Source organism: Hylaeus volcanicus, chromosome 3 (assembly GCF_026283585.1).
Source record: "Hylaeus volcanicus isolate JK05 chromosome 3, UHH_iyHylVolc1.0_haploid, whole genome shotgun sequence".
Classification (NCBI taxonomy): Eukaryota; Metazoa; Arthropoda; class Insecta; order Hymenoptera; family Colletidae; genus Hylaeus; species Hylaeus volcanicus.
Genome location: NC_071978.1, coordinates 1,357,357 through 1,379,128, shown reverse-complemented (window position 1 = coordinate 1,379,128; position 21,772 = coordinate 1,357,357). Strand labels below are relative to the sequence as shown.

General features: G+C 46.3%; 1 protein-coding gene across 1 annotated transcript; it reads left to right on the top strand.

Moving 5' to 3' along the window:
• The first annotated feature begins 9,871 nt into the window (after positions 1-9,871).
• On the top strand, positions 9,872-16,479 carry LOC128873128 (silk gland factor 1-like). The gene has a single exon (XM_054116451.1). It carries the CDS (start codon positions 11,291-11,293, stop codon positions 12,803-12,805), a length of 1,515 nt encoding a protein of 504 aa, XP_053972426.1. The 5' UTR covers positions 9,872-11,290; the 3' UTR covers positions 12,806-16,479.
• Positions 16,480-21,772: the final 5,293 nt, after the last annotated feature.

Sequence of the window (21,772 nt, the reverse complement as noted above, 5' to 3'; positions counted from 1 at the left end):
CGCGATAATGTACTCGTATGCGTATTTAATCATCCAACTCTTAATACGATTAATAACTTGTAATCCGAATTTATTAGTTAGAGCGAAAACTGTGGCTAAAAGATTTAAATAGTTGGAGAGAAATGATAAGTAAGAGTGACCCGAAACGAAGATTATTGTAAAAGAAGACGATGTAAGAAAAATTGTAGTTTATTCGCGATATCGAAATAACATTTCAATTGAAATGAATCGTTTAAAATCAGTTCCTCGTAATGTTTCTTCTATATATTTTTTCAAGATACGTACATAATGCACGATTCTATGCACGATCGATGTAGTTTTTATGTACCTACATTGTAATGCATAGTCACAGAAGAACGCACCATGCACGCGGGTTCTTAGCTAATCTTCAAGTGCCATTAAGATCGCGCGTGATCCTCAGGTTTTCATAACACATTTTCTATTACATCGACGGAATACAATAATCGGTCTCGCTAAAAGTGTCCTTTGTACCGCGAATATTTTACCGTGTATCTCTGTAGTTAAATTTAAGTTGTTGATAGTGTTAAGAAAGTGTTAAGTTTACGTTTTTGTTCAATTCGTAACTGTTTGCGCACTGTTTATCGGTGGTGAGTTCATTGTCACGCATTACAGTCGTATTAAACTATTACACGTAGACGTGTAACAACGAGATTTTTCAAGTGATTTGTTTCGACGATTAAGTACTTACCGTTCGTAGATATCCATATAAATATACATATACATATACATATACATATACATATACATATACAGGTGTATATTCTTGAGACTTTAATAAAGTAAAATATGCCATATCAGAGTTGGTCAGCCTTTCCTACGTATTTCTTTTAACGATATTCGTGTATATAAATTTTGTACGAGGGTATTCGTAGATCGGAGGTCATAGGAGGTAAAGCTTGTATCTTTTAAGTTCTAGTTTTAGTAAAATACGATGGATTATCATAGTGTACCAAGTTAGGGACAAGTTATTTATGTTAGAAGGGCACGACGTAAAGTTAATCGGAGCTAATAGAATTTTTCTATCCAGCTACTTCGTTAAGCCGCAACGTTCTGCCCGCTCATTTTTAGGAGACTTGAACGACTGGAGCAATGTTTTTCTACTGTCGCCTCTCGCTTTGCGTGCAGCCCGCTCCAAGTGTTGTGATTAGCGGAACGCGAAAGATGTTATTCTTGTGTATGGATGTTTGTCTACTCTGTGCAGCCTCCCACGAAGATCGTCTGAAACAGTGAAAGGTTTCATGTATAGACGGAGGCGATGATAGCAAAACATTGTTTCGATCCTGCCAGAGATAGCAATCGAGGAGTAGAGAATGTTTCCGACTCGTGGTTACGGAGCCGAATGGCTCGAAAAACTCAGGGAAAGAAGGCAACGCGATCTTAGCGAGCACGTGTTCAAACATTATTCGACTCACACAGATAGCAGATACGCGAGTTGTTTGCAAAAAGAAAATGATTTTTTTTGCAAGTTGGTTACGTTTGAATTAATTTCTTGGCATTAATCGATAATACTGCAACAACAATAAAAGTAATAATTTCCTGTCGGTAGCCGTAAAAGCAGTCGGCGGCTCGACATTTTTATTGCGGATCAACTCTCTCGGTTGCGTCACAGCAGAGATCGGTTTATTGTCGGTTCCGAAAAATTTGCCGCGCGTTGCGCTTTCCTCTCCTCTTTTTCCCCGCTGCGGGTTTCGAGAGATCTTTCGAGCGGTCTCGCTAAGGCAAAGCGCCGCTGTCGTAAATCGATTATCGTTTTACGACCGGATTTCAGGTCTTGGTTCGCATGTCGCGGCTCATCCTTCGCGTCGCTTTTCCTCTATCGGTCCGCGAAAAAGTATTAGGGGAGCCTTTTTACCTGCACAGGTACTTGCCACAGTTTTATTGCACGCTACCAAGGACCCGTGAAACCTATCTTCTCCGTCTAAATTTTCATAATGCAGCATTATGGTTGTCGACATACGACCGCGACGGTCTATTCCGAATTCATTTTACCGTCCGAATAGCTATTTAGATTTATGGTCGATGGCGAAATTGAACAATTTCGATAGTAGTTCATCGTAGTTTCGATTCTGTAACGTAATTCCTCGTTCCAGCCACTTCCGCACAATGTGGTTACAACGGCGGCGTTCGGTTCGGGGATCGATATTTCATCGCGGGGGTGGATGGGAAGGGTAACAGGCCGTGGGAGTGCGGATAATTGAAACCCGTCGGAAAATCGTACGAGTCATCGTGTACGAAGGCGTTCGAACCGCGATAGTATTATTAAAATTGACTCGACGCGATGGGGTATAGGAAGGGGTGCCCGGTCGAGAAATCGGCGCCAATTGGAGGCGTTTGATCGTCCGCACTCACCCACCACCTGCCATATTTTCAACGTGTTCATCGATCCGCTACTCACGCAATTTCCTTCGCGTCGTTAACACCTGAATACAACAGACTTTCAGACTTTTCGACATTCATTGAAAACGAACCACGAAACGCTACTTTCGCGATCCTTTTATACTTTTCTCGACGCGACCGACGCCGACGCCTGTGGAGCCGTTGCCGTTTCGTTTTCAACTATTTCGCGGCAACTAAAAGCTTCAAAAAAGAGATTCCAACGATATTTCGACTGGCCTGCTTAAAACTCGTACAGTTTGCAAGGTTTCCACGGAAACGATCAAACGGAAATTTAACGGAAGATCGGCAGACAGGGGACGAGAGTGCACAACGGTTTTGTTTGTACAATCGATTTCCCGCGTGGTGCTTTCATACGCGCAGAGATAGTCCCTTCTAGGACTCGAAAATATCGAGAATCTTCACCACGCGATACTCTGACCCACGATAACGAACGATTGTCGTTTACATATCGACGAATACGTAAAAACGAATCGTTACACTCATTTATTAATAAAAAAACAAAACAAAAAACAAAATAGAAAACATCTAAGCTCGAGTTTGCTCACTCGAGCGATTCGTGTGTAATTACCTTTAACGTCGACAAAGCTAAACTCGATACAGAGGGAAAGCTGAAGCTCGATCCTTGGATTTCTCCCGAGGAAAGCAATGACGAAATTCGAGGAAAAGATTCCGTCGAGTGACTCAAGATTCCGTCGCGAATGTTACTTTGACATTAAACAAGATAATGCCGGTTGCTCACGGGATAGATTGGAATCTTCGATCTTGCCAAGTTCTCGCTGACTAATCAGGTACCAAGTTTGGTAAATAAGATCGTAAAAGTGCCGACCGAGCCACTCTCGCGGCAGGTTACGCTATCGACGAACCTTTGGCCCTTTGAGTCACTCACGATTTACGACCTCCTTCATCCTTTATTTCGGAGTTTCGAATAACGAGCCACGCGTTCACTGTTTGTTATTTTCGACAAACAACGACTAACGACAACGATGATTCACGTGGTTTGTGCAAAGTGCATCGGCATACGTATCAACGTGCGTTCCTTTTTATTTCTCGAACGCGTTTCGATCGGTGTACAATTATGTTACAACTTTTGTCGTAGCGATCTCGTTGCGTTCGTTTAAACACCGTTTGCCAGAGGTTGACAAACGTGCCGTTTACAGGTTAAAAAGTTTGCGCAAACGATTCAAAGGATCGCCGTGGCCGCGGAACAATTCCGACGCCTGCCAGACGTCGGCGTCGCGAGCGATTGTACTTTATTGATCCTGCAAGCAACTCGATTATTACTTGCAAATATTTACCGATTTGCCGCTATGGCAAACAAACGATGCAAGGCGAGTCGAGAAGAGACCATCGCGCGTCGATCGACGGAGCTTTACTCTCGTCGTTTCAGCTGTTTGTTCCACAAGTTGTTTATTTCGCTATCCAGGAGTTTCACTTTCTTGAAAACGTCCCGAGTTTCCGTTCCGAACGCAAAATTCGTAATATTTTTCTCAAATGTTCTATATCTTCGCGTCTAATTCGACTGGACTATGTATATTTACCGTCTCCTCGACTCGACAGAAAATTCCATTTCACCGGCTGGAAACACCACCAAGCCAGAGAATAACGGGAATAAGTGGATGCAGGACGACGCCGAAATTGAGTCACTTAAAAAACGATACACCGTGTGTGCTTTATCATCCTCGGCGTGGTGCAGACGGACCCCTCGAAGGAGTCACGTGCTGTGCGTGCCTCGCCGGTCTTTTCCCAGATTTGCGAGCCCCGGAATCGTCCGTCGCGTCGGGGCCTATCTCCGACGCGGAGGATTCGCCCTTCGTATTCGGCCAAAGCAAAAATAATAGACTCGTCGCACGTTTTCCAACATCAACGATATGCTACTTGCTGGATTTCTTTCGTAATACGATGAAATTACCAGTTTACCGTCCCTTACCGGCTAATACGTTTCGATATTTTTCCCTATTCCGTGTACCTACTTCTCAAACGTTTCATCGAATACTTTTTCACTTTGTCTCAACTCGAAGCGAAACTTTGCGCGATGCGATATACAGAAGTTGATAAACCTTTGCGAAGTTACCGTTGTTTCTTCGTCTTCTCTTCCGACCCCGACGGATGTTTAAGCTTCGAACGAGGTCAGAAAAGTCACGTTGCGAGAGTCGAACACAGGTTTACGGATCTCGGGGTTTTCCCGAGGCAAGAAAAGTGCTTTTGAACCGATTAATACGGTTCGTGCATTTTAGGCTGGCCTGGTCTCGCGTAAATGTTGTGACAGCGATTTACCAAGTCAAAGGGTAAGATTTGTCGCGTACTCGTCACGTGGCGTGTAACGTATAGAAATAGTAGATCCTTTCGGTTGGTTTTTGGTTGGTTGGCCATTTGTTAGGATCGGTGATTTTCGAGCTTGCGTCGGCGTCGGCGTCGGCGTCGTTCCGTTTCTCGAGTACGGTCTTCCGAAATCCGTGGTAAGCGTCGAACCGGCCTAGAAAAATATCTGGCCGAGACCGAATGGGATGCGCGGCACCCTAAATTACTTGTCACGCGTTGGGTTCGTCTTGGATAGCTCGGTGCCAAGGGGTTTGTTGTTTCAAGGCTTTACGAACAACAAACCGAGCCCTTGTCGAGAAGTCAGTGTTTCGTGAGCGAACGGGCTAGAAAATCAGGTGCATCCGCGGTCGAGTCACGTCCGAAAAACACCGGCTGCGTAGCTACGCGACAAGACTAGAGGAAAACATGACGCGAGAAGACGAGCTACGCGCGAACAACCTAGTGCCATCGCATAAATTACTAAATTTTACAACGACGCGGTTGTCTTTTGCTGAAACCGTTATCTTTCGATCATTTTCACACTTTTCGAACGAAAACTAACGTCAGTTAGTTCGATCTCTTCCCGCGTTTTTCGAGACAGCTCTGCGAGTTTGCGTGCTGGCAAGATATCAACGGCGTTAACTGTTTAGGAAAAACAGGAGTGGACCACCCAGGTGGATCAGGTAGCGATCCTTCAAAACCCCGAGGCTACGCTTTCGTCCATCCACGTCGCGCCGCGGCCGTCTATCCTCGTGTCATCTCCCTCGTCTCCTTATAAAATGACAAAACACTTTTATCGAGCCAAAGACCCTTGACTCGCGTCTTTCGTTTCGGTGCTTCAAACGAATTCAAACATCTTTCGGTCGAAAAAGGGGTTAGAGAAAAATGTTAGTTCGTTGGAAATTTTCGAGCCAAAATGGTAGCGAATAAGAGAGAGATATCTTCCGGGGATGCTTGTCTTTCCTTTCAAATATCGTATTCTTTATCGATCGCTCAAGTAGCTATTAACCATTCGAGTAATCAGATAACGAGTAGTAAATCACCGATAAAACTCTTGGAAGGCAAGGAACGGAACGCGTCTGGTCAAAATCAATTAAAAACTGGTATTTTAGAAGCGCGATCTTTTCGTTTCCGTGATCCTTCGGTCGAAGTGGGAAGGAGAAGAATTGGAAAATGGGTGAAGAAATGGGTTTGCGTTCAGAGAAACACAGATTGAGATTCGGAGAACATCGGAGCGAATCGATCGCAGCCGTGATACGCGTAATCTAGGTCAAATAGCAAATCGTTATTTAATCGTAGATTAAGGATCGGTACTAATCGAAACAAACAGTGTTCGATTGCGCACTTGTGTTCCAAGGGGGATCGAGGAGGGAGTGATTTGTTGTAACGAAGAATACCGTGTGTTCGCGAGAGCGCGCGCGCCCTCTCTCATACGCAGCCGCTTGGCACAATGTAGCCACTTGTTTACAGGGACAATATTTTCATTCCGCAAACAATTGGTGGCTCGATAAAGACCCGGTGTACAGGTGGGTGCTCGGATCTAACGTTGTAACGCGCCGCCCGTTCGTGAACGCCTCTATGTGTGTGTTTACGAATCTCTCGAGTAAAGTATTAGCCGACTCTAAACGCTCGAATCACCGAGAGTTGTATGCCTTCGATTCGTCGGCCCGTCACGGCCTACCCTCACGTTCGCGATATTTCATCTTTCTTTCTCCGCCGTTCTTCTTTTCCTTTCCGTTTCTATCGGCATTCGCGGTTCGCGTTACCATTCCAATGCAAACCTCGCGTCAAAGTACTATATATATATACGCTCCATATATACGGTTTTGTTTTGCAACCACGCGTTTCTCGACCATTTCTGCGTAAAAAAGAAACAAAAATCTCGCAAGCCGATCCCATCCATTCAAGAAGAACGCAACCACCGAGGCCGTAGCTCTACGATCCTTCCTGTCCGGAACGGAATTTCTACGGTTTGGGCGAGTGTGTCGAGCATGGGTGGGAGGTAATAAAAAGTAAAGGAAAACCCTGAGCTGTGTTTAAGAGTGGACAACGAGGGAAGAAACAATGGCGGTGGGCGACATGTCCCGTAGAGATAATCCTTGCGGTGTTTACGATCGAGCAACCGCAAGAACGAAAACAAACGACGGTCTCATCAGGGTTAGAGTCCACTGTTACGGTCGCTGCGGATAATAAGCTGTGCTAAACTGACGGTAAACGGAGATTTCGGCTGGTCGCCAAACGGACGACGCTACTTAACGCCGTTCAATTTTCGATAAGCGTTACTCCTTTCTTTCGCTATTTTTCCATTTCTGCTTTTGTTCCAATCAGACATTTGATTTACTCGTCTCGGTAGATATTCCAAGACGATTTATCGCCACGGAAAGGGTTTTAAACCGTTAGCGATGGAACGAGATACGAAGGGCGACGAACAACGAATCGATAAAATGCCGATCCTATTTGACTTTTGTACGTACAAAAGTCGGGGTTCCTCTTCCGTATGGAATTCGACGCCAATGCGCTGATAAATGATATTTCACGATAATAGGCGTGTTCATCGATTCGAAACGAAATGCTTTCGTGCGCGTTGAATATCCCGAGAAGATTGAACATAGGTTTTCACGGTTAGAAAAGACCGACAACTCCGACTACTGTTCCATGAAACGGTACAGGCTCTGTCCCTGTTTCGTTTGTTCGAACAAAATGTAACAAATTTTCTTTAAATTCAACGAATGAATATTTGCGTAGCCTATACGATATCTTAATCAGCGATTGAAAACACGAATCTCTTTTAAAATGTATCGTGGACCGATGCTCACGGGCGCTATCATAAAATAATTTCAGTCTACGGCCGGCTTTTAATTAAAGTAGCGAGCAATCTACGAATCGTTCGTCAATTTCGACGCGGTACGTGGCTTCCACGATTACCGGCCCTTGATCCAACAGCATAAGCGTTTCGCGAGCGTGTTTGCCGAGCGTATTAAGCCGGTGGGGCGCCGCGGCTTAATAAAGTTAAAAATGCACTTGGCGGCGGACGTCGGATAATGATAATTTCGCCTCGCACAACCGAAAGAAAAAGTTTGGCCGAACGAGTCGATTCTTTCCGGGACGCGATTTTTAATTGCTTTCATCCCTTGCGCCGAGTCCCCTATCTTGCTCTTTTTCGCTCGTGAAAAAGTCGAAACGTTTCGCTCGCAATTACGCGACAGTGTGTTTTCTACATTTATCTACATACTTTTTTTCTTTTTGTCAAACGAGTGAAAGACGATTACGACGGCAGGTATTGCATCGATCTGCTTTAACGGATACCTATATGACCGTTGCTGCTTGAAAGATTAATTTTGAACAAACAAGACATAAATATGCATTCGTAAAGGTTCGCGCGATCGGTAATTCATGGAAATCTAGCGACGTATAATCGAGGACTAACACGATATTTAATTCACCATTAAACAGGAACCATCGCGTTGCACGCCATTCGGCACCCTGTAAAATTATCAACGCACGTACGCACGCACGCACGAACGCATTCTGTTGTTTATCATAAACAATGACTGTCGAGTTTGTTCAGGTAAACGATGTCGCGTTTGATCGTTGGTAGAAACGCTACGCTCGAAATTTGCATTACTTCATTTGAAACTTCCATTTATCCTCGGTATGCATAATAATGAAATTTTCGAAAATTCGTTTCAAATTCCATTGGATTTTTGTTCGTCTTTGGTATTCTTCGAATTCTTCTAATTCCATTCTCTCCAGATTCAAAGTGACCGAGACACGAACGAGTAATTCGCTACGTTAGATCTCACTTTGCACTTCACACCTCGAAAGATAACTAGTTGCACCGCTAACTGCGAATCACTAATTTTTCCATGGTCGCGACTCGTAGCTTTTCAATTCACACGCAACGTTACGATTCTTTGAACGTAAACGATTCTATATTCGACGACACTCGTTTTTATCGTATTTCGCGCGAATGACCGAAATTTCACAGCCGTCGCTAAGAATTTTCCCGTGTAACTGGTCCAGCGATCGGCTCCTCGAATTCGTTCGAGGTTTGTTTCATCGATAAGATTACGAGTTTAGACCGCGTATTTAGTTTTCGATTCGACGATCTAAGAAGATCGTTTGAATCTTATCGCGATAAAAATGATTTCCAGCTTCTCGAGGAGTACGCGCTTTGGTTCGCCGTTCAACCTTCCGACGGCCCAGCGCGGCGCGGCCAGAAGCAGCAGCGAACGAATACGTTTCGCAGATATTGCGATGACATCGAGTTAAATAATCAACGGAAAAGCATTGTTTGTGATTTGGAAATTGCACAGCGAAAGGATTCACGAGCTTCGTAGCGTCGATGACAAAGTGACGCGCCGCGACGCGACGCAACGCGACAGAGAACCGCGTCGATCGGATCGCGTTAAGCTAACAGAATTATACGCCGAAAATCCGACCTCTTTTTATTACGCGCGTTTAATATTCATGGATCTCTCGATGGTTAATTATTCGACTCGATAAACGATTAATTCGAGCAAAATCGAACGAAAAGCGTGGATCAACTTGGTAATTTAATTGTAAAGCAGAGTTCGAACTGAAAGTCGCTACTACAATTAAACGCGGTACACGCTGTACCGTTGCATCGTTTTAAAAAAAAAAGCATTTAAAGTATCGAAAATGTTAAGATTCACGTTTCTATCATTTTTCATCTAGCGAACAACATATTTTTCCACGATTATTTCAAACAGAACGGCGAGTCTTCGAACGGGGAATTAATCCGATCGTAAATATCAGCGAATTTGCGTGTACACGCGTATAATTGTTACGGTTCGATATATCATGGATAATTTATAGCTGTTTGTAGCGACGATTAAATACAATTAGATTTATTTAAGTTACTCGAGTGTATAATGCGCGGCAACGTGGCATTTAATAGATGCATTAACTTAATTTACGCAAGAGTTGACAAACAATTTATTACGTTTCACTTTCGCATCCATTCTGATATCAAAGTTTTGAGATATCCAGCTACGAATAGGTTTATCGAAAGGCGACGTCTTTTTAGAAAAGAGCTACGAATCTATGGAACGAGCATTCGAATGTCGACGATGTTGTCGTAGAAATGAAGGCAAAAGCAAAGAATTGTTCAGAAATGGTAACAAACCTGGATTGTCCGCGTGGTCGTAATTGCGTCAGGATCGAATGTCGTGGTCGTCACCTTTGTCGATTCCTCGGGAAAGGCATTCGCGTAACCGTGATTCGAACGCCGCGAGGCGAAAACGAGTTGGCGACCGAACTGGAACTGTAGAAGCCGCGAAAAAGCCGAATGCGCGGCCTAACGAGAGGGAGAAAGGGCAGAGAGATGTGCGAGAGCGCGAGATAGGAGGAATCAGAAACAAGGGGGAGGATGCGAGAAACAACGTGGGCGAAAGTAAAGCAGAGCGGAGAGAAGAAAGCGTCGAGCGGCGAGCGTCGGAGTCGCGCGACGCGTGACGGCGCGATAGGTGTCAAACGCGTGGCAGACAGACAGTTGACATGACATGAGAGAGCAATGCGACGCCGACGCGGCCGTCGGGACGCGGTCGTCGCGCTCGTTGCCAGGCATCCTGGGGGCATTGCGCAAGCGGCGCGGCGGTTTCCGCAGCTGCGCGTTCCGCTCGGAAAAGAGCCGACCATCCAGCCAGACGGTCCGCTCGTATTATCGCGCCACGGATTCACGCGATACGAAGGGGGCGCACGACTATACCCCTCGGTCGAACGTGATTGGCCGCCGAAGCAAAACGGAGGGATCAGTTGGCAGCGGATTGGCCAGCAGGGCAGAAACAGGCGCGGCGGAACCGGCAGGTAGTGGGACGTGTTTGAACAAGATCGGGAGACTCAAGAGTAGCGGAGTACACTCGCTAACCGGCCTCCATCCACACGGCACACAGAAAGACAGACTGGTGAATGAGGGAGAGTGGAGGTGAGGCGGCTCAAACAGGCCCCGCTCAAACAACCGACCGCGCCGCTCTTGTGTGTTCAGGCCATTGGTGGCCGCGCGACCAGCGCCGCGTCGTCGATTCCGTTTTCGTGTAGTCTAGTCGCGTTTCGTACCGTTGCGTTGCGTTGCGTTGTTGAAACAACGATCAACCAGTGTATTCGTACGAGTGGATTGTTTCGGGGACACGCAACCGAAAGAAGAGGTGCGACGAAGGGATTCAGTGCGCGACGGAGTTTGTGCATACCCCGGGATACGTGGTACCGAACCGTGGTGAAGTTTGGTGGTTTCTGGCGAGGACCGAGCTCGCAAGTCCCATTCCGTGGGAGATAGAGATAGAGATAGAGATAGAAAGAGAGAGAGAGAAATAGAGAAATAGAGAAAGAGAGAGAGAGAAAGAGTGACAGAAAAAGTGCAGGTTGAGTTGGTAACCGCGAGGTATCTGTGCTAGGATTAGTGAGAGTCGAGAGTGCGGGGGCAGGTGATAGGGTTCCCGAACACGAGGAGAAGATTAAGGGAGCGTCGCACTACCAGCAGCCGTGGTTTCGTGGTTTTCATGATTCCCGTTTGACAGTGAGACAACAGCCCGCCACTCCGGCACCGGTGAGCTCTATGACCATGCTTCAGCCTCACAAGCTGTACGCCGGCAACGCTGGTAGCCTCGGCGGCGCAATGACCAGCGCTGCGATGTCCACGATGGGCAGCATAGCGCCGACTTACAGCTCGATAAATTCGATGGGCTGCGTGTCGATGGGCGTTGGAGTAGGACCGAGTTGCAGTCCACAGGGCGCCGGTGGTTTCAACATGAGTACCATGAGCTCAGCCATGGGAATGGCCTCGATGGGCGGCGGTGGAATGGGAGGTTACGGGGGCCATTCCATGGCCGGCACAGGTTCCTGCATGAGTACCGTCGGATACGGTCCGTTGACGCCAGGTGGGGGAACAGGGGTCAGCAGGGATCCTCTTTCGTTGTCGGAGCCAGATTCGCCGAATTCCGCGCTCCAACGTGCTCGAACCGATAAATCCTATCGTAGAAGCTACACGCACGCGAAACCACCCTACTCGTACATCAGCTTGATCACCATGGCGATACAAAACGCGCCCACCAAAATGTTGACGCTCTCCGAAATTTATCAGTTCATCATGGATCTGTTCCCATTCTACCGACAGAATCAGCAACGTTGGCAGAATTCCATCAGACATTCGCTAAGCTTCAACGACTGCTTCGTCAAGGTTCCTCGTACCCCCGACAAGCCGGGAAAGGGCTCGTTCTGGACCCTTCATCCCGAGAGCGGAAACATGTTCGAAAACGGATGTTACCTGCGTCGACAGAAGAGGTTCAAGGACGAGAAGAAGGAGCTCACCAGGCAGACGAACAAGCATCAGCAGCATCAGCAACATCACGGTAGCGCCGCGGCCGCACTGCCGACGCCCGCAGCCGGCAGACACAACAGTCCAACGTCGCACGACTTGACTCATGGAGGTAAAAAGACCCCGCCGTCTCTGCATCACGGGGCTCAGCAACAAGACGACAAGGACCTGCACTCGTTGGTCTCTCATCATCATCATCACGCGGCCAGCTTGCACCAACACCACGCCGCTTTGAAAAGCGACGCGACGGACATAGGCGGCTTGCTAGGACCGGACTTGGGCGCAGCGCACGACGAACTTACCGCCATGGTCAGCCGAAGTCTTCATCCCCACTTGATCTCCGATCCCGCGGCCCTTCATCACGGAATGACGGGCAGCCTGAAACAGGAACCACCGTATACCGCTGCCAGTCATCCTTTCAGCATCACCAGGTTACTTCCGGGTGCCACGGCGGGCACGTCGCCGGGCGCCCAAGACACGAAACCACCCGAGATGAAGATGTACGAACAGCTGCACCAGAGCTACGCAAACTTCGACACTTCGCATCATCCTCACGCGCATTCCGCGCCACCCACTCATCATCATCATCACAACGGGATGCACGCGGGCTCGAATCTTGGCGGACCCATGCACAACATGACCAACCACCACCATCAGGAGTATTACCAAAGTCCGTTGTATCATCACGCGACCAGCGTCGCCAGCAGTAGCGCACCCCCGCCGCCCTCCGTCGCCACCGCTGCACCGGGTTTGTGACACCACGCTACCCACCCCTACGCCTTGGCCTGAGTCGCTGCAGCCGCGGCCTATGCCGCTAACGCCGCAGCGAACATACCCCCGAGCAGAGCCAACGCTAACGCTGCTCTTCCCTCGTCCTCTTTGTCTTCTTCCTCGTCGTCCAGCTCTTCCTCGTTGCCCGTCGCGGCATCCTCGCAACCCGTCGGCGTCGCGTCCGTGTCCCCGGCGTCGCCGTCGGCGTCGCTGCGACCGTCCATGGTCGATCAGCGGCGTCGACGACGTTGCGAGGAAAACGAACCCGATCCGTGCTGGCCCGTTGCCGTCGTGCACGGCGGTGATTACGCCGAGGAGGAAGAGGACGACGACGACGACGACGACGAAGAGGAGCTCGCGTGAGCCATCGCAACGAGCCTGGACTCCGAGGTACGAGGACGCGCCTGAACGTGCTCGCGAGTGTTGGATCATTGTTGGGGGTCTATCGAGGCGAAGGGTGCGCGGAGGGACTTTGGGGTGTCGCGACGGAGATTGTCAATTGGCCTGATTAGAAGCGACGGCGCGAGTCGGGCAGGTGTTTATTCGATTCAGTTTGTTTTTATCCCAACGAACCGATCGTTTATAAGCCCTGTTCTCCGCGGCAGCCGTGAGTCGAGCTTAATTTTCTTTCAAACATTCAAACGGTTTCGATGATACGTATAGATCGGTTATATTCACGGATTCAAAAGATCGGGCCGAAACTTTATTTTCGTCGTAAGCGTGCGCAGATTTCGAGAGCCAAGATCGACTTTCATCGACGCTCTAATCTCTCGATAATCGCGTCCACTTACTCGAACGCGATGCTTTAACAGAATTATCGAGACGCCGCGCCGCGCGTCGATCGAGCGCCACTCTAAGCGTATGACTCACGGCCGCGCGTATATACGATTCCAATTCAGAGGAAGAAAATAGAAAAGAGATAATCGCGACTCTTAACCCGCTCGAGACGCGCCATTGATTCACGTTCTGTACGATTTCCGACTGGCGCGGCCGGTTCGTCGCGGCGCGTCGAAACGCGTCGGTTTTCTGTGATACGCGACAACGATGCACGAGGCGATTCTTTTTAGCGCGGTTCACCTCGGAGTCTATTTCGTTCCTTTTGACGACGAAACGCGTCGTTGACGAGCCGAACGACGATTCCTTTCTTTCGCAATACACGAGTGCAATTTCCTTCTTCGACGGGAGGAAGTTTGGTGAACCAAGGGAGAAAGCTTCTCGAAATTTCGAAGCGCGAACAAAATACTTGTTCTTTCCTTTTTGATCCGTAGCGATGGTTCGGTTGTCGCGAGACTGCGTTGACGAGTTGTTGGAAGTGTCGATAGCGTTCGTACAAGATCACCCTTGAACGAGACGAGTCTAATTTTATTCGTTTCTCGATTGAATCACGACAGACCACGCTCGCGTTGACTTTATCAAAGTCATTTTTCCCGTTATTTAGTTTGTTATCGACTATCGATGATCCGATTTTTCGAATTCCATGACTTTCAACTTATCGAACACTCTTTCACGATTATTGGAATTATTTCTGACTCTGTGTGTGTGAATACTGTGTGTGTATTTCTTCGAGACAATGAGCATCTTCAACAATCGCTAGACGAGTGTTTATCGACGCACAGATTGATACTAGAATACGATAGTAAAAGTCTCGGTTGGATTATCTATTCCTTTGATGACACACGTTTCTTTCACCGGTCGTTGATCTCTCTCTCTCTCTCTCTCTCTCTCTCTCTCTCTCTCTCTCTCTCTCTCTCTCTCGCTCTCGCTCTCGCTCTCGATCTTTGTTTTCGCCTATTGTGATTATCGTTCTGCAACTGTGTATGCGCGTTTTTACCGGAGGGTTCGTTATGATTTGACAATCTGGTATCATGGACGATCATGGTCTAAAGGATAGCTTCTATTTAACGATGAAACAATGTCTGTTGTTCCTTTTCTGGAAAGAAACTCTTAACTTTCTGTTTGAAATGGATATATAGTTGTTGCTAGTTGGGAAGGAATTGACGAGGTTACAAATTTTCCGTCTAAACGATTTAACGAACATTGCAACTTCCGACTTGTAACGCGACGCAGTCTTCGCGATATATAATTGCGACCCTTCCGAGTTGTCACGCACGATGAAACTTGGTTTCTCTCCGTGACGAGAGGATCTAGGATCCAACTTCGTGCCTCGATAATTAGCGAGAGATTAAGAAGGAGGGAAAAGTGATCGGCGGAGAACGAAAAATGTGATAACCCGTGAGAATAAGTCTAAATTAATGAACGTAGGCTTGCAAAGACGTCTATATTCCCGTGTAGAGGCGCGCATTCGTACGTGCATTGTATTCGAATACTTCCAAACAGATACAAATACAAATACGAACATACACGCATATACACACACATCAACACGCAACAGAAAAATCGTAAAAATTTTGTTGAAAGCGTCGCGCAGGACACGTCCAGTGTTTTTGTATGATACGTGTAGATAGCCGCACAACGTAAACGCGTATGATTGTACAATATTATATATGTTACAGAGAGGTATATATAAATAAATGGAGTCTTTAACGATACATTATGTTAGGAATATACAAATTATATATATATATATATATGGATACAGAGAGTGAATACATGAGTGCAAGTGATCGAAAGAGCGAGAGAGAAAGAGTGCGTGCGTGCGTGCGTGTGTGTGTAGAAGCGAGTGAGTGGAAGAGAGAAAAGAGTGTGTTGGAAGAGAACATTGTAAATACCGCGCGTTTCAAAAGCAGCTCTTCCGTAGATGGAGCATCCCGAAAAGTTGTTCTAGCCCGTGTTCCGGAGGGTTGCTTTCGATACACGCCCCTCTGAAGAAACGCCCTGTAAATAAAGAGACGAAGCCAGGGAGCAGCGTGCATCGCGGAACATCACTGATCGTTGTAAATCGTCGGGTACCAAAGTTTATAGATTTCGTTGTTCGCATTCGCTCCGTACGTCGTTTAATTTTCACGCTGTTCCGTTCGCGTACGGCAACGCTACCGACGACAAACGTTCGTTCCTCGTTCTCTTTCAAACGTTCAAAGATCGATCGATCTATCTAAAGAAAAAACGGGGAAGGAGCGATGAGATGTGAGCGCGCGCGCGCGCACGCAAGGAATTAAAATCTCCAAGTCACGAAATCTCGTCGTCATGTTCACGCTTTCATTGTTCCTGTGCATTTTGACATTTCTCTGCTCGTTCACGACGGACCCCAGCCTTGTAAAGGCAGATTCGCGCTATCCGTCGAATGATCTTTCGAAGGGTTTTACCTAAACGCGTTCGCAAACTGTGACCGTCGCTATTTCGTCTGGCGATCGAATTTTAAACGCGTTTCGATGGATGCTCGATCTATAGCGCGAATCTAGCCTCGGTGGGCTACGAACGTGTCGGCCCAAGTACACGAATACACAATCTTCTACTTCGTCTACTTCAAATCGCAGCTACGAATAAATTTTTCAATGGTCGTTTCAGACCAGTAAAGGAAACGTTCATCGAATCATGTCGTTCTCATAGCGATCGGTCGTTCTGTGGCTGGATTGTACATACATACATAGATACGTGCGGGCGAGAACACACGCGAGTGCGAAGGGTTTCTGTCGTTAAACAGAGCCAGGAGAAACGACGCGAGCAAACGAGAATGTAAATGTTTCAATAAATCCACGTATTTCTACGAAAGTTTTCTGTTCGTCGAGAGTTGCCCATCTTCTTGTTCCTGTCAGTGTTTTTCGCGCTTCCTTTACCTTTATCGATTAGTCCAGAAGAGCGTCAAACTAGCGGAGAATGTTTGCTAACTTTTCAACTAAAAGTAGGGAAACCTGAAAACCCAAAATATACATATAATGGTTTTTTTAAGTGTGTAGTTGGAAAACATTGAAATAATTTGCAATTACGCGAATTATATTTAAAATAGAGTTATGAATTTGGTAGCGTTGATTTGGTAACGGAAGAACCGCTTCCCGGAATACTGTAATCGCACGATTTCAGATAAATACGATCGAATTTGAAACGCGCGTGTAGCGTTTCGTTAAAAATAAGATAATAGTAGAACACGTGTAAGCGAACATGTCGCATAAACGTTTGCGAGTCGCTTTTTCGCGTTTGATTTGTCCTTTGACTTCGCCAAGAAAAAGCCAGGAAGGAGTTGAAACTCGTTGAAAGTAATTGATATCGTTGTCGTTGACGCGATTTCGACAACGGGTCAACGATTGCGTATCGTCAGTCGTTTTTCGGCCACGCGATCATACACAGATCTACAAAATTGCATTCCATTTCTGTCGATTATCGCTCGTCCAATTTATCGAACAACTGTACCGTATTCGATGTTACGTTATTTCTTCTTACTCAAATATCCGATGCATCAAGTTTGTAGCGAGAAAACTGAGTTACTCGAATACGAATACTCGAGTCAGGAGGATTAACAAATTCATGTCAATATTTGACTTTCATCCGGTTTGCACCGACACTCGTGGCGGTTCTCATTGACTCGGACCTTTTTATTCGATGATCCCGATCGAGTGTCTCGTACGAACGTTCTAATCTGTGTATGCAATCGATATGCGCTCATTAATTACGGATTTGCTTGACGAGTCGACGAATATGGTCGCGTAAAAATCGTCGTCTCGATAGACGACCTCGACGGCACGGATCGTCGCCGACGGTACGACTTTCCATTAATGGTGTCTGAGAAAAATTATTCTAGTTGCGAGATTTCTTTATCGGTTTATTCGAGCATGCATTAACGTACCTAACAACGACTAAATACGCGTAAAGTAGCTTCGAACTGCATCTTCTCCGCGACAATAAATTTTTGTTTCTTGTTCTTCTCCTCGTTAAAGACTGCCCGTATTTGGACTTTTTCAGTTCGCCGCTAGCAAACACGGGCTCAACCGGAAGGGATGATCGAGAAATCCTGATTATTCGAACGAACGTGTTTCCCAGCATATTGATTTTCCGTTACCAGATACCGTCGCTCCGGCCAAATTTACGGCCATGGTGTTTTATTATCTTATCTGGCCCGAGTTTACGTCACGCGTTAAAAGTTCTTATTACGCCTATCTCGGTTTTATTGGCCTTAAATTGACCCCTAAATCGAACATCGCTTCGGTAGAAAGAGTTTTCGAATTTATCGTTTCGCGTAAAAAATCAATTTCCCTTACGAACCGGAAAGTATAAAAGGTTAAAATAGAATTTCACTTCTGATTTTCATCCTATTACGGTTTGTAGGCAATCACCTCGAATATGTATACGCCTCGTAATCGTGATATGAAGGTACAGTTCCGTTTTACCCTGCCATATTTTATGACTACACGCAAAAATCCGAATCCGCTGAAACTCGAGACCAGGGTAGCGCAACGAGTCTTAGTTAACGGATGGACAATCGAGGTGCAATCTCCCACGGATTATTCGGCATGATACACAGCCAGATATACATTGAGAGGTACTACAAACCTGTGTATCTCGCCAATATTTGACTAAATCATGAACATTGTTTGATTGTACACAGGCGCTTCGGTGCGCGAGCGCGCGGACGAGCGTACGCGAGCTCGTTCGACATAGGCTCTCCTCTTCGTGTAGATGTGGAGAGCGGCAAAGTATGTATGTATGTGCGATAGGTAAAGGAAGGATAGAAGGGAGGGAGGGACGCGACGATGTAACGAGACCAACCAAGCCAAAGAATCCCATGTAAAATGGATAGAAAAGAAAGAGTGGAAGGGAACGAAGGAGGAAAGTAGGAATCGTCGAAAGGAGGAAAGAAACGGATGCTGGATAAAGCTAAAAGGAGGTGGAAAACAGCTGCGAAGAATGGAGCAACGATAGGGAAAGAATAAACGTGGAGAAGGAAAGGGAAACCGTGAGAGACATCGGCGAAGGGAAAAAGAGTCGCGTTACCGAACGTCCGATGAAAGCTAGAGTAAAAGGGAAAGGCGAAGGCGAAGGCGAAGGGGCGAAAGGGTGATGGTAAAAAGAGTGGAAAAACGGAAAACGCGTATCGCGATCGGAGGAGGGGACTGGTTGGTTGCTAGTAGGGGCTGCGATGGAGGAAGGAGGATGCCGTTGAGGACGGAGTAGGGGTTGGAGGGCCGTCGCGAGGAGCTCGCGAGAGGAGGGGTGGCCGATATCGACGAAGAGGAACCCCGAGCGGTCGTGTGGGTGCGTGTACGAACGCTCTCCTATCTTGTAACCTCTCGCGGCGTCGAAACTCCGCGCGAGGGCTGCTGCGAACGAGGATACGAAGGGAAGAAGCCCCTCGTATGGAATTTAACGCTTCATCGACTGGCTTTATCATCGGACCGCGCAGGATATAACGGTAAGCGATGTTGTTAATTCCAAGACATGAAACTGAATTCAATTTAGTATATTTCGAAGACTCGTGATTACTATATATATTACACGGTACACCGAACTGCCGTTTGGTCATATCGATAGTAGTTCCGTCCTTTCCATATCGATAGACGGTTTCACGGATCGCGCAAATGCGTGCTGCATTACTTTGCCTGTATGCAGATATTTGCACGGGCGTACGTATGCACGCGGTGTTAGTCAGGCTAATTTGCAGCTTCGTTAATTTATGGTTGCGCAAGCGTGAATTTCGCGTCGCCAGTAAAGGCGAAGAGTCAAGGTTCGTGGAGAATCAGTGACAAGATGTCTGACCGGAGAAGCACCGATGCGATCGAGTGCATCGGTTATCGAAAGAATAATATTTTCTTTGCCGACGTTTCGTTCATTATGAAAATATCGAAGCCCGTTTCGATCCTGATGTTATATTGTATAATGTACAGTATAGGATATCGATCTAACGCTCTTTTTTTAGAGGAGCGGTCAGATTTATTTTACCAATGTTATTTTACTAATGTTTATTTCACGAAGTAGCATCCCGATTATAATAACGATACGTTTATTGAATTTGTTGAATTCATTAAATTTTCCGTAGATCGGGAAACGCGAAAGTTGGAAGATATCGACGAGTGGAAAACTTAACATCTAACAGGCGATCGAATAATATCAGATAGGAGATATCTCTACTTAACGCGCCGACTCTTGGGTGCAACATGCCGATCTCAACTTTTTCCAATGTAATTTTCATGACGTGTCTTCTACGATAATCCCTAGCAAATGGCTGAGACTGTAAGCTCGTAACAGTCGTCGAACAAAAATTGTTCGTCGCGGGGAATATTTAATATAAAAATATTATTCTGTTTGGGATCGTGGGAAACGTAATAACAAAAAGTTTACGCGAAGGTACAATCGATTAACGTCGCGTTGTGAATTTCATTTTAATGGAGTGTAATGGCTTTATGGAAATATGATATAATTCGCTGCATGGCAAACATGCTAAAAACTGCAAACAATTTTGATACATTTCACGCATCGCACGGCACACGGACCCGTATAATTTTCAATTTCATTTTATAACTGGATTGCAAACGTGAGCGCGCGCGGGCGCCCGCTACCTTACCCGCTCGTCCTTCATTCTTTCGCACGAAAAATGATTCGAATAAATAAATGTACACGCGTCGAAAAGGTTTTTGTAAACGAATCAAACATTACTTCGAAAACGATCGCGGATCTACAATTTTGGAAAAAGATGCGTATTCCTATAGGCAAACGTTATTCTAGTCGGTTTCACGCGTGACATACCTACTTAAGACCAACGGCGCCCCTTTTAATTAACGTTACTACAATTAACCAACACTCTCGCGGATGAGACAAATATTTGAGACAAGGTTACTTATCTCTATCCGTCGGTCTGCCCGCCGCAAATTTCTCCGTATCTCTTCGAAATATATACGTTTTATTGTTTGTCCTCGTCAAGTGGATGCAAACGACGCGTTAATAAATCGCGGACTGGTAAAACAATTAACACGGCGCGGTATACAAATTTTTCTGATATTAACACGTTGCTGAGCAGAAACGATGTACATATTTCTTATTTGCTTTTACCCAAATAATACAATGTGTATTTTGTAACACAGGCGTCGCTACGTAATTCGGTACAAGATACAAGAATAACAACAAGCTTCCCCCATTAATTGCATCACCATACCGACCATATCTAATTGCAACGTCCTATATAAAAGCGATCAGACTTTCGAATTATGCCAAATCATCGGTTACGAACAGAGTTATCAGACCTCCCATCGTTAATTCGCACATTGCCGAACGATAACGCGTTGCTCGTGCACAGTATACATAACATTTGTTCACTCTCCTGTTTCCCCTCGTTTCGTATTATCGCCGGCCCTCCTTTCGACTTGTAATTAATCGCAGTGTTTTTAATCGAATACGAACGAAGCGTAGGTATCGACGATTCGACTACTAGTTGAACTTTGGTTACCATCCTCGACACTCTTGCAGAAATAACGTGGCTATCTTGACACATATCGCAGACTATCGAACCGACGCCGACGTAAAGAGTAAAAATGTCGAAGAACGAGAGAAAATACGACGCGACATCGTCGCAAACCAGTTTCCTCTGCGGTTTCTCTTTCCTCTGGCGATGTAATTTCTTCTCGTGGAAGGATTAGTCCGCGGACGCGCAATTTCGATATCTCCGTGGTCGACGAAAGGCAAAGTCTGTGCGGCGCGATGGTTTGCACATTGCACGTGTCCGGCGAATTCGTAGCGGCTCAAGTAGCTCGGGCAGCTCCGGTTTACTTAGGTGCGGCCGAGAAATTGAAATTTTCGTAAACGGATTAGGGGTCGGCCGCACGACAAACTCCTTGTTAATTAGAATGTAATCCTGGTCTTAATGGGACGTTCGGTAATAAAATCAGCAGGACGTTACGCTGCTGCTTGAGCTCGATACGAATCCAGAGTCCACGTCTCAGACACTGACCAATTTCCAGTCCGGGAATCGTCTGAAAATTGAAATTCGTTGTCGGTCGGGATCGCTAATATTTAATACTCGATACATACAGCTTTCTTTCTCTACGGTTTTTTTTTCAAGTTCAAAGGACG

Coding starts and splice junctions, on each gene's coding strand:
- LOC128873128 (XM_054116451.1), top strand. CDS start 11,291: ATGACCATGCTTCAGCCTCACAAGCTGTACGCCGGCAACGCTGGTAGC.